At 41.8% G+C, this 11,343-nt stretch overlaps 1 protein-coding gene across 2 annotated transcripts in view; it reads left to right on the top strand.

The window, feature by feature from the left end:
- Nucleotides 1-4,326: 4,326 nt before the first annotated feature.
- The window catches only part of adam12 (ADAM metallopeptidase domain 12), an 80,934-nt gene continuing 73,917 nt past the window's right edge, over nt 4,327-11,343 (top strand). Inside the window, exon 1 of one of the 2 annotated variants that reach the window (XM_034608885.1) lies at nt 4,327-4,840. In XM_034608885.1, the coding sequence (XP_034464776.1) occupies nt 4,738-4,840 (103 nt within the window). In that variant the 5' untranslated portion in view covers nt 4,327-4,737. The remainder of the gene's footprint in view (nt 4,841-11,343) is intronic. The other variant, XM_034608884.1, reaches the window with a different exon arrangement.

Below are 11,343 nucleotides of genomic sequence, written 5' to 3'. Positions count from 1 at the left end.
GTGCTAGTCTACTGCATAGACTCTATGCAGTTAAATGCTTGTGTATTTTTTTTAATAATAATTTTTCTCTGTTAAATTACCTCTTTCATCTTTGCTGCCTGGTCACTTCTTATTGCAAAAGATGGAAAAAGTTAATAAAACTTGATTTCAAAAATTTGATTTGACTGACACTTGTCATTGACAAGATTTAACAAACAACAAAGCATCAAAGCAGTGATTAAACTTTCTGATTAGTCTTTATTCATACTGAGTTGCAACTAGAGGCTATAATAAATAAATGTTGGTTTAGGAATAATCACCAAAGCATCAGTAAAGGATTTATGAACATAACTTTTCCATTTATTGGCCATTTATAACGAGTCTAATGAAACAGCCCAGTTTTTATGAACCTGTATATAAGTGTACATTGTTTGATTTGATGTGAGACAAAGACACAGATGGATGTGTCTGCTTATTCCACTGTGGCAGATTTTTACAAAATAAACAATGTTTTCAACCAAAATTATGATGTGAAATGATTCTGTAGCTAAAACGGTGTATGATGTTTAAGGTGCTTGTTATTAAGGTAATTGAATTGTATGCAGTCACTGACAAAGCTCGGCACCCTCCCCCACCAACGACACACTGATAATTAAAAAAAACGTGAAGGGTCTTGAAATATTAATGCACTGTAATCTGTCTTCCCTGCTCAAATTAATACACCCAGAGATTAAATGCAGAGCAGATTCATCATGTAATTCTACTAATTTCTTTCCTAATGATTTGGTTCCTTATCTATAGTATAATTCTCCTCTAATGCATCTCAAGTATCTGGAGATGAAATAAAAGAATTCCAAGGACGTTGGGTGTTGACGCGGTGTCATTTTCCAGGAAATTGAATCTCTGCTTTTGTGCAGAGCACCTTGACTCTGTCATTGGTGCAGCGCTGTATAAAGGAGAGAGAGACGCGAGGGGAGAGCCATTTTTTTCGTCGCCGGCCTCACATCTGCCTCGAGGCCTCTGGAACCTCCCATCCGGAACAGTGGAATTCCAAGCTAATCGAACTCAGGAGACATGCAGCGCCTGTGAAAGGGGCCTTTGTCACAGCGCTCCAAACTGGAGATGACATTGTAATAAGAGAGGAGACTTGTGAGCACAGCTTGGGACCACAGTCCACATATAGAGCCTGCAAAGGTGACTGACATCTCAAGCGGAGTCTGCTGGGAGGAGGAGGAGGAGGAGGAGGAGAAGGGAGCAGGGAGAGGGCACGTGCCGCAGGTCTCAGACAATCTCGCTGAATAAACACAGTCTGTTGTGGCAGACTTTTAGTGATGGGTCAATCTGGAGTAAAATACTGAGTGTTTAAAACCTCTAAATCAGGGATTTTCTTTTATTCCAGAATGAAAGAGATTGACCTGACATCTTCCTCTATGATCAGTTATGGTTCACAGCAAGCAAACGCACTGTATGAACTACAGACCGTATATGAAGATCGATGACACAGCTCCATACTCCTCTCTCTATACAGAAATGACAGCAAATTATCCAGGATGCAAAGGTCACCAACTGAGAACCAATCGAGGAACAGAGCCACGAAAGCAAAGTACTGTCCATACACCTGCTCGACCAATCACGAGTCAGTCTCAGCTGTCAATCATGACGTGTCACGCCATTTTATAGCATCAACTAAGTGAAAAACATAAGTGCGATAAGAAATACCTAAAATGAGAGAAGACATCTTTGAGATTGACTTTTTAGCTTGGTCATTGTCAGATCCACTAACATGGAGGAGGTGCATTCATGACCTATACTGCAGCCAACCACTAGGTGGCGAGCAAGATGCTTTGGCTTCACTTCTGGTGAGCAATCATGTCTTCCATCTTTATGTAAACATCTCTATGTTAACAGAAAGGCCATTCTAAAGGGGGATCCACATGGGTTAGTCGACCCCCCCCCCCCCCGCCATGTAGCCTCCAGATGATGAGCGCAGTGTGACAGGCAGTCATACACAAGGAGAGCGAGACCTGTCAATCAGCCTCTCTCTCGCTCTCTCTCTCTGTGAGGCATGGTGTGTGTCACATTGCTATCTCTGCATAATGTGGACTGTGTGCTGTGAGGCCCCTCGGCCGGCTCCCTGACGGCCATGACTGACTTAGACGACCTGAGGGTTGAGGCTGATACATTTGCGTCAGAGAGGAGAAAAGTAGCTGAGCTCAGTGTCTGACTGTACTGAGTCCAAGCAGAGCCGCTGATTTTAAATGTTTAATCATTAAGTCTTTACTCTGGCACTAGTTCTATCTGAACATCTCGTCTCATGGCCAACAGTGGCTCTGCGATTGTAGTGTTCCCAATGAATTAATGAATTTGGCAATCACAGAAGATGATGGTGAGCAACAGGAGAGAAAAGCCGGGGGGGGGAATTGAAAAAACAAAAAGGAACCAATTCAAGTTGCAAGAGACGGCACATAAGATAGTTTTGAGGGTGTAATATTTTAATAAAACTCTTCAGAGAGAAAATGGAAATAGTCAGGTGGGCGACACTATGACACTGTGGGATTTTAAGGAAATAACTCAATCGCAGTCAGCTCAGGTAAAGTACAGCATCTTTTCCCCCATTTTCTTGCAGTTTGTAGCCTCAGTGGAGATGTGGAGTGAACTGACACCTGCAGAGACGTCTGTGAGTCTTTTGCCTGCAGCGTACACACACTGAGAAAGATTAGGACTAAACCAGACCAGATATCCTGGGTGGCGACAGTCGGTCCGTGCATGTGTGTGTTTTTCTGGGGACTCATTGAGAGAAAGAGGAGACGATGACGATGAACCATGACGCACAATTCGGATTGTTGAATATAGTTTTAAATATACAATATTGATGTTGAAATTGGGTAATGAAGAGCTTCTATTTAACATCAACATGACTCACACCAAAGTTTTGTTTAAATTTCATTAAAAATTAAATTTTAGATCAAAGAACCTTAGTTTAATGTTGACAAGATGAAACATTTAATCTTTTTTATTTCCTTATACACATCTAATCATAGAGTCTCAACCTTTATTTTCCACCAAATTACCTCCCAAACAATACCATAGTCCAAATGAAACACATTCAGGGCCCTGGCCTTTTCAGAGTTTTGCTTTCATCTAGTGTGGATGTTTTTCTGAGGCTTCATCCTCCACAGTTCAGAAGGAGGCAGTTAGAGGAAGAGTCGATCGTCTTAATCCACTGTGGATCAACCAGATCAGTTGGGACTGAGGCAGTGAGACAACAGGGGCAAAAACAAGATGAGATACATCAAAGTACTTATTTACTGTTAGATACATTCAACAGGTTGTTATATCTACTATTGACATCATTCTAAGCCTCATTAATACGCCTCCATCCTCTGTGGTTGGAAAAGAGATGGGTTGTTATGGTTTGCCCTCAGTTTAATTAAAATGCTAAAATCAATGTCTCTTGGTCAAAAAAGGCCTCATATTGCAAAAACTATTTTACCAAATATAAATGAAAGTCCAAAATTTCACCCGTATGATCCCCTTCAAAGGTCAAAACAAGGTTTTATGGCTGCAGCTTTAAGTGGAATCCCCTTCATTCTGGACAAACTCATGAGCGCCCCCTATATAACCTGGAAGTTGTGAAAGTGAGGTGCACCATGTTCTGAAATCAAAACCATCCTGTCAACCAAAAACACAGAACTTCTAGTACACACGGTAATACTTTCTTGTCCAAACTACTGCAACTCCCTCTTCACTTTCATCACTCAGTTATCAATAGCCAGACTAGAGTCGGCTCAGAATGCTGCTGCGAGGCTGTTAACAAAAACTAGGAGTCAATCACACATCACAGACATTTTCGTATCCCTTCACCGGCTTCCAGTTAAATCCATTGAGTTTAAAATCCTATTAATCACATACAAGGCCTTGCTCGGCCGGGCCCCCGCTTACATTACAGAACTGTTGAGGCCCTACTCTGGGGGTCGGGCGCTCCGATCATCTGATCAAGGCCTTTATCTGTTCCCCCTACTCGTTTTAAATCCAGAGGTGAACGAGCGTTTGATTTCCTATAGGTTAGCCTTTTTATGAATTATCTTTATTTCTTTTCCTCGTAGGTATGCTCGTTTGTGTGTTTGTATCTATGCACGTATGGATTTCTGTATACCTTATTTTGTGTGTTTTACCTGTTATGTGTAACTGTGTGTTTTTTAAAACGTGCAACCAGATTTTTAAACATCTGAAAAGCTTCCTGTCTTCTATTTAAAGTTGTACACTTGTTTATTTATTACAGATTCATTTAAAAGACAACAGATTTACATGAACAGCTCCGGCTCTAGGACCCAGCGCGGTGTGGAGCGCACATGGCACAGTGTGTCTGCTCTGGTACGAGTCCTCTTCCTCTCCTCCTCCTCCTCCTCCTCCCTGTCTGCTCCACCGCTCCCTCACGCTCACACCATCACATGAGCGACACCTCCACACACCGACACCCGTCTGACACATGCGTTTGTCCGCGGCTCCCCTGCGGCCGGCCCCGGTCACGCGTCCCCCGGCGTGGTGGTGGAAAACTTTCTGACATCTTCGTCCTCGGAGTGACAGCGCGTTGCATCCCGCTGGAGTCCCGCGAAGGAGCCTGGTTCTCGGGGGTTTTGTTGAGTCCCCCCCCTGTCTGTGTGTCTACCACCGTGAAGTTGTCCGGTCTCCATCCCGTGAGAAGAGTCCGGTCCCGGGGCTTTACGCATCGCGGTCTCACCCCAACCGAGCTCCATCATGAGAGGCTGGAGGCGGCGGAGGAACTTTGCCTTTGTGGTCCTCGCCCTCCGCCTCTGGTGCCTGTCCACGGCCACGGGGACTGCTGACCACTCACAGGAAGGTGAGTGAAGCCCGACACAACTGTTTACACATCTACTGTCACTGACTCATTGCATGTGATGCTGCAGACGTGGAGCCAGCGTTTGGGTCAAGTGAACCTGGTGTTTTAAAGGGTTAGAGATGAGTTTGTGTTTTATTGTTCAACAACCTGAGCTGCCCTTAGTTTTGGTTCAGTTGCTGGAAGACGAGGCCAGAAAGTAAAGATCAGTCAATAATCGATAAATATCTCGATACTTGTCACATTAATATTTCTTGTCGATCAATCATCAACGCATGAGCAACATGTTAATATATTTGAACATTTCTTGTATTGCTGTTGATGAAAATATTATTGCGATACATTATAGACATGGTTTTATCGCTGAGCCCTAATAGGGTTACCTCGTATTTAGAAATATTTGAGTTTAAACACTAATCTCACTCATTTTCATAGATTTACTTGATGCAAAAGATTACTCACCATTTTTGACATGGCTCTCAGGGGCAGATCTAGAGAAACGTTCATGGACTTTAGAGGGTCATCTATGCTCAAGGTTAGTTACTTATACGGAAACCAACAGAGCCTTCTAAGTCTGTACTCTGATTTCATTTTATTCGTATTTTGTGCACCTTCTCTGAAAGCTTATGGCTATTTACGAAACAGACAAAATGGAATAGTACCACTGGAAACCATGAGGGGGCAGTGTAGCCAATAGTTCAAGTGGCACGATTGTTTCAACAATGGCATAACTTTCTGAGGAGAGACTTTGCGAGTTGGTAGGAAACTACAGGCATTTAAAGTTGACGTCTGGCACAGGGACAAAGCCACTTCTGCCTTCTTGTTAAGAGCTACATCATCGCGAGCTCCAACTGTTGTTGTCAGAAACTTTCAAATCTTGTGTCACAACCATGCTAACATAAAAAAAACGAATGTAAACGTAAAAGTATGTGGGCAGTGACGATTACATTGTTTGAAACTGACATTTCTCTCTTCGTATGTAAATGCAGCATAAATGAGCCATAAGGGGCTAAAATATATGTATATGCTGATTGAATCACTGATAATCACAGATAGGTTATCAATGTTTGCGTGGAAAAATACATAAACATTAATTTATCGTAAATATTGGTCATCGATTTTTGCCATACATCATACGTATATATACTTTATATATAATATAATTATTTGCATTGGATCCCACATAACGAGACGGTGTCCACTAATCAATCAAGGTGTCCAGTGTTTGTCCATTTATGTGGATCAAACAACCAAAGTCCTTTTTTCTAAGCTTCCATTTGAAAATATGACGAAAGTACAAACTGTCAGGTTCTGAGCTGTGAATGTGACTTTTTGTTCGGGGCCTGCAACGGCTGCTTTTAGTGCTTTTTAAACTGGGTGCTTTTGTATGGAGCGCGAACATGATTGAGCTGAAATTTGGATGTTTGTCTGCAGAACGAGCAGTTTCAGAGATGTCGGTAGCTGCAGGCAATTTGAATTTAGCCAGGTTCAGTTTGGCCCTCACACAATCAAATATGAGTCACTACTAAACAGCAATATTTACTAGAACATCCCAGCGGCTATTCATCTGCGGCTGTACTGTATTTCTACTCGGGGAGGCTGGGAACCCGACCCACAGATTTAACCCGAACAAAAGCCATCAGCCGTCATTGTTTGTGGTTAGAAATGGGAGAGGCTGCAGAGTAAGCTGCCAGGGCCGGAGGGAGCTGCTGTCTGCTGCAGGGGCTGTGGTGGCTGCTGGGGGAAATCGGACTGTTAGCAACCCTGTGTGCTCTCACAGCTCCGGGCATCACACTGTGACAAGGCTCGTCATTTGTTTCCTATTATATGGGGACAAAAATCTGTTTTTGACTCTCAGTCTATCTTACTTACCACTAAGGTGGAGAGATGTTCATCACAGTTGACCAAGAAGTATATTACGTGAGTCTTTCACCATGTGGTCAGGCAACTGCTGTTAAATGAACTTTACGTCACAGGAACAGCTCCGGCTGGTAGGACCTATAGGAACCTGTGGGAGTATTATCTCTTTCTGCATTCACTAGCAATCAGATTTCCACACTTGTAAAATTCTGACCTTTTCCATTTATATATTTTAATTAGTTTGTCCAAAACTGGGATGGCAAGGGAAATGTTTTTTCACCCCAAGCCAACCCAAAAGATCTGCCTGTGATTTCTCTTGTCTGACACACTGTCATCCTGTGCATTTCACACTTGTGGCAGACAGAGGGGAAGAAGAGTTTGCCTTTTTTGTACATCCATCTCTCCGCTCTAACAGAACAATAAAAGGAAGTCAGGCTGCTGTTGGGATGGACAGATACGTTTAACATGGAGGAGGATACAGCTTTATCTTTAGATTGTTAACATAAACCGGATGTTATTTTTGTTCAGTTACTAAATTTAATCTGCAGCATAAGCCACTGATAACAGGGTATTGTGTGTTAGAGACACAACATGTGCCAGGATACAAATGTTTGTATTTATTTGTGTAATTGGGTTTGTGTGTCTGTATATGTCCTAGCAAGAGAAAGAGGCAATGATGAAGACAGAAAAGAAAAATCCGTCTTTACAGATCCACCAAAATTGGCAAGTTGAGATCCAGCAAGCTCTAAGTATCAAATAAATTAAAAAGCATCTTTTAAACATCGCCACAGTCAGAGGGCACCAGGAGTGCACCACACGAGAAGATGAAAAATGTCACGTTAAGTTAAAAAAAGATGTTTAACCGTCACATCATGACTGAAAATAAATGTCATCTCTTTCTTAAAAGGTGCACTTACCGTTTATTGTTTCAGATTTGGTTCTAACAAACATGTAGACCTGAGGGTGCATCGTAAATAGTTTTTACACAAATTATAGCAAAGCTTCCTTGAAACACTCCATGACAGGTAGAAAGATGCAGTTCGGGAGATGTTTACCGTGCACATCATCTCAGTGCGGGGTCATTAAAGCTCTCACTCAGAGGCTTCGCTGATATATGAACGCAGGGAGTATAAATAGTTTTATGGGGTAGTGTGAATATTGAAATAGGGCAGTATGCACCGGCTCTTTGATGTCAGCAGGATATTGACTTCAGCCTCTCTCTGAAATGTTTGTCATAGCCTCCATCCACCTTGGTGGAGAACACACTACAGCATCTCCCAGAGTTCTCCTAAAATGTTGTTTGGATCTGTTTATGTATAAATAGATATAGAAATAAAAGGAAAACTTCTTTTACTTCCCAAATTCTGTTGTTATTTTTTAATGAGATAACGGGAGCTGTAGATAAAAAATAAAAGTTGTCCCAGCAAGGCATATTGACTTTTTTTGTCATCGAGCTTTTAATTTATACCTAGCATGGTGGGTTTGTATAACATGTCATTCAGAGACAAGCGTAATGAGGCCAAGCAGTACGGCCAAAAATAAAATACAGTATATGCACATACAGTACCTTTAATTGATTACATTACCAGGGATCCTAACTTGAATCTGTCCTCACCAGAAACATCCGTAAGCATCACATGTTTACATTTAAGTGATAGATTCCTGTAGCGGCTGTAGGAATTATGACTCTGGTTCAAGGGTGGCACTGTACAAAGTATTCTTTCTTAGAAAAGTCTGGATGATGAGTCGGTTAACAAAATGGTCTATTTTTGGAGATGTCTGTTTGTTTTACCATTTAGTAGTGACGATCGTTCACCATTTTTAACCAATGAGTTGTTTTAAACCCAAATCATGATCTTTTCCGTTATCCTAATCAAGCTGTTTTTGTGTCAGAACCTAACCAAACCCTAACCACATCCTAACAAGAAAAGAAAACAGTGATTTGTTACAGTTTTGGAAGGAACCGTCGAAAGGATTCATCCTGCAGACAGGGGCATCAGATCAGAAAACATGCCCTGAAATATTAAAGGGATTGATGCCTAATTTTAAAGTAATAAATAAATAGGTTGAAATATAGCAGAAAGATGGATTAACAGATAGAACAGAATATCATGTAACAGGCAGCCCAGGGTATATGCTGGGTGCAAAGCCAAGTATAGCTTGGATGAATAGTGGCCTAAATCCGGCACAACTGGTCGCCTGACTTTAGCCAGATTTGTGGGGAAAGCAGTGCCAGGATCAGCCGTACTTGGGCCAGTGCCTTGATCTGATGCCTGCCCAAAGTTAGCATGAGTGCTGCTAACTGAAACACATTCTCAGCGCAAATATGCCCAAGTTTGCACACTCAGAAACTCCAAATCTGGCAGCCATCTATGGACAAGAGCCAACTGACATTCAGTCCTCTGATGCCACCAGACTTTTGAGTGGGCCAGCACTCAGTTGCAATTGGGTACCTGGATAAAATTCAAAAATTGTGTCGTGTTAGCAGTTAGTAAGTGATGTGTCAGATTAAAGGAACTTCGTCTGGAAGGATTTTAAAAGTATCACAATGAGTATATCCTGGTCCTGAAGCCAGTAATTCTGCACTACTCATTATATCCTCAAGAATACAGTTTGGTCTGTTTCAGAGGAAAATTAAATTGTTCTCATCGACTATACAACATTGTGACATCCATCTGTGCCTTATGATCATTTACTCCTTATCATATTGCCTAAACCTTGTTAAAAGGTTGAGCATTTTGAGTGATTCTTGAAAAAGTAACACAATTCTTGTTCTATGTAAAAATGTTACTGCACTATCAATTTGTAGTTAGATTGGCCATCTGCTTATTAGGTTTCCAAAAATGTAATTTATGAATTGTGGTGATCGTACATTATCTTGATGATCATCGTTGGTCAGAGCGATTGCCGAAAGCTCAATGTCAAGATGATTTATTCCTCGTTTTCTTTTATAATGTATTAATTTAACTTGCCCCAATATAGTTTCACGGCTTTATACCCATCTTCTTCCTTTTCATTTTTGTGGCTGTGAATAAAACTTCAGGCCTTAATTCCAAATTAATGGACAGTCAACAAGAGATGGTGAGAGATCGCCGCAAGCCATAAACAGCTGTTTCCACACGACTCCCCAGAGAGAGTTAGACCCCCCCCCCATCCAGACGAGCATGTTAGCTTCATATAGGATATAATCGCATCTCACATGACCATTAATGTACACTGGGCATACATGTGTAAACAGGAAGTAGACTGACTGCAGTTAGTTGCTTAGTTGCAGAAAATGCTGTGAAGGAGAAACAAACAAGGAATTGCACAAAGAAAGAGCAAAAATTTATTTTGCTGGATCGACAATGGGATGGAACTGTTACTGAAGGCTTTCCACTCACCAACGGTAGTAGAGTCGTCATTGATAAGACCAAATCAGGATGCGAGTGCCGGTGACTGCTTCTCTGCCCATGCAGACTAAAATGCAAACAATCAAAACATGGCCTGCAGTATTTCCAAAGTTCTCAGTTTTAGGAGCTTAAAAACTGGCATAAATGTAGCAGAGATGATGCATTTCAGTTTAAAATGCATCAGTGCGATTGTAGCCTTTGTCTCTCTTCTGCATATCAAATGTTTTTCTGGGGATCTGATCTTTTTTTTTTTCCAGGGCAGAGGAAACTCAATAAATAATTACAGACAGAGGCAAATGACCTGGATTCGATTTGAGGATATCATCTGGTCAGACTGCAGTATCAGACAGAATTAATTAGAAAGATTAGAATGTCTGTGTTGTCTAAACAAACTGGCGGAGAGGAGAATAAAACCTGCCCCGAGTGCCCTTAAACACAAAGAAATTCACACACGTACACTTGTGTGGGTCTCCGAGGAGCATCACCCACCTCTCAGCATAGTTTTCTAGGATGTAAGTCATACTCTTCTTCCAGTCTGTTGTATCGCTGAGTAAAGCAACTCCTCTCTAAAAATAAAAAAAGCCATTTAGAAAAAGAACCTCACTCTGGTCTGTCTTTCAAACCCCCCGGGGTGACTGTCGCTTTGACATTTTGAGGACAGACTTGCATTGATTTGTTGGCAACAAGGGAACAACAGACACAGTTAGAAACGTCTCACCCTGTTAAGCACCACTGGTCATTATAGCATCAGTGTGATTTAGCCTCCTCTTGCTCACAACGTGCTGCTCTGCCCGAGGATGTCAGGATTGCGGATATAATAGATAAGCCGATGTTCTGAGATGGCACTAGAGGTCCATGCTGCTGTGTGATAATCTGAGAAACTATCACATGGAATAATGCTGTAATTCCAGATAATCATGAGTGAGACAAGGAAAGACAGTATAGCTGCTTTCAGACATGTGCTGAAGCCCTGGCATGTTCCTGAAGTTCACGTTTCGAACACAAAACAAAACTGAAAAACTGAACAACCAAGAAGCAAACACTATCTCTGGTTTTATAAGAGGAGCCATACATGTAAAAGACACCAGTGAAGATGTCAACCAGGAAAGACGATGAGATTTTTTGTCGACAAAGGCCGATGCCGGGTTCAATCCTGTAAACAAAAATACATGATTTCCACAGTGCAATTCATCCATCATGTGCTGCCTCCTTCAGGCTCTAGCCAGACGCCACCCCTCGCCTAAATGCTCTGGA

Source organism: Hippoglossus hippoglossus, chromosome 15, assembly GCF_009819705.1.
Source record: "Hippoglossus hippoglossus isolate fHipHip1 chromosome 15, fHipHip1.pri, whole genome shotgun sequence".
NCBI lineage: Eukaryota > Metazoa > Chordata > Actinopteri > Pleuronectiformes > Pleuronectidae > Hippoglossus > Hippoglossus hippoglossus.
This window is presented reverse-complemented; position numbering and strand designations above follow the sequence as displayed.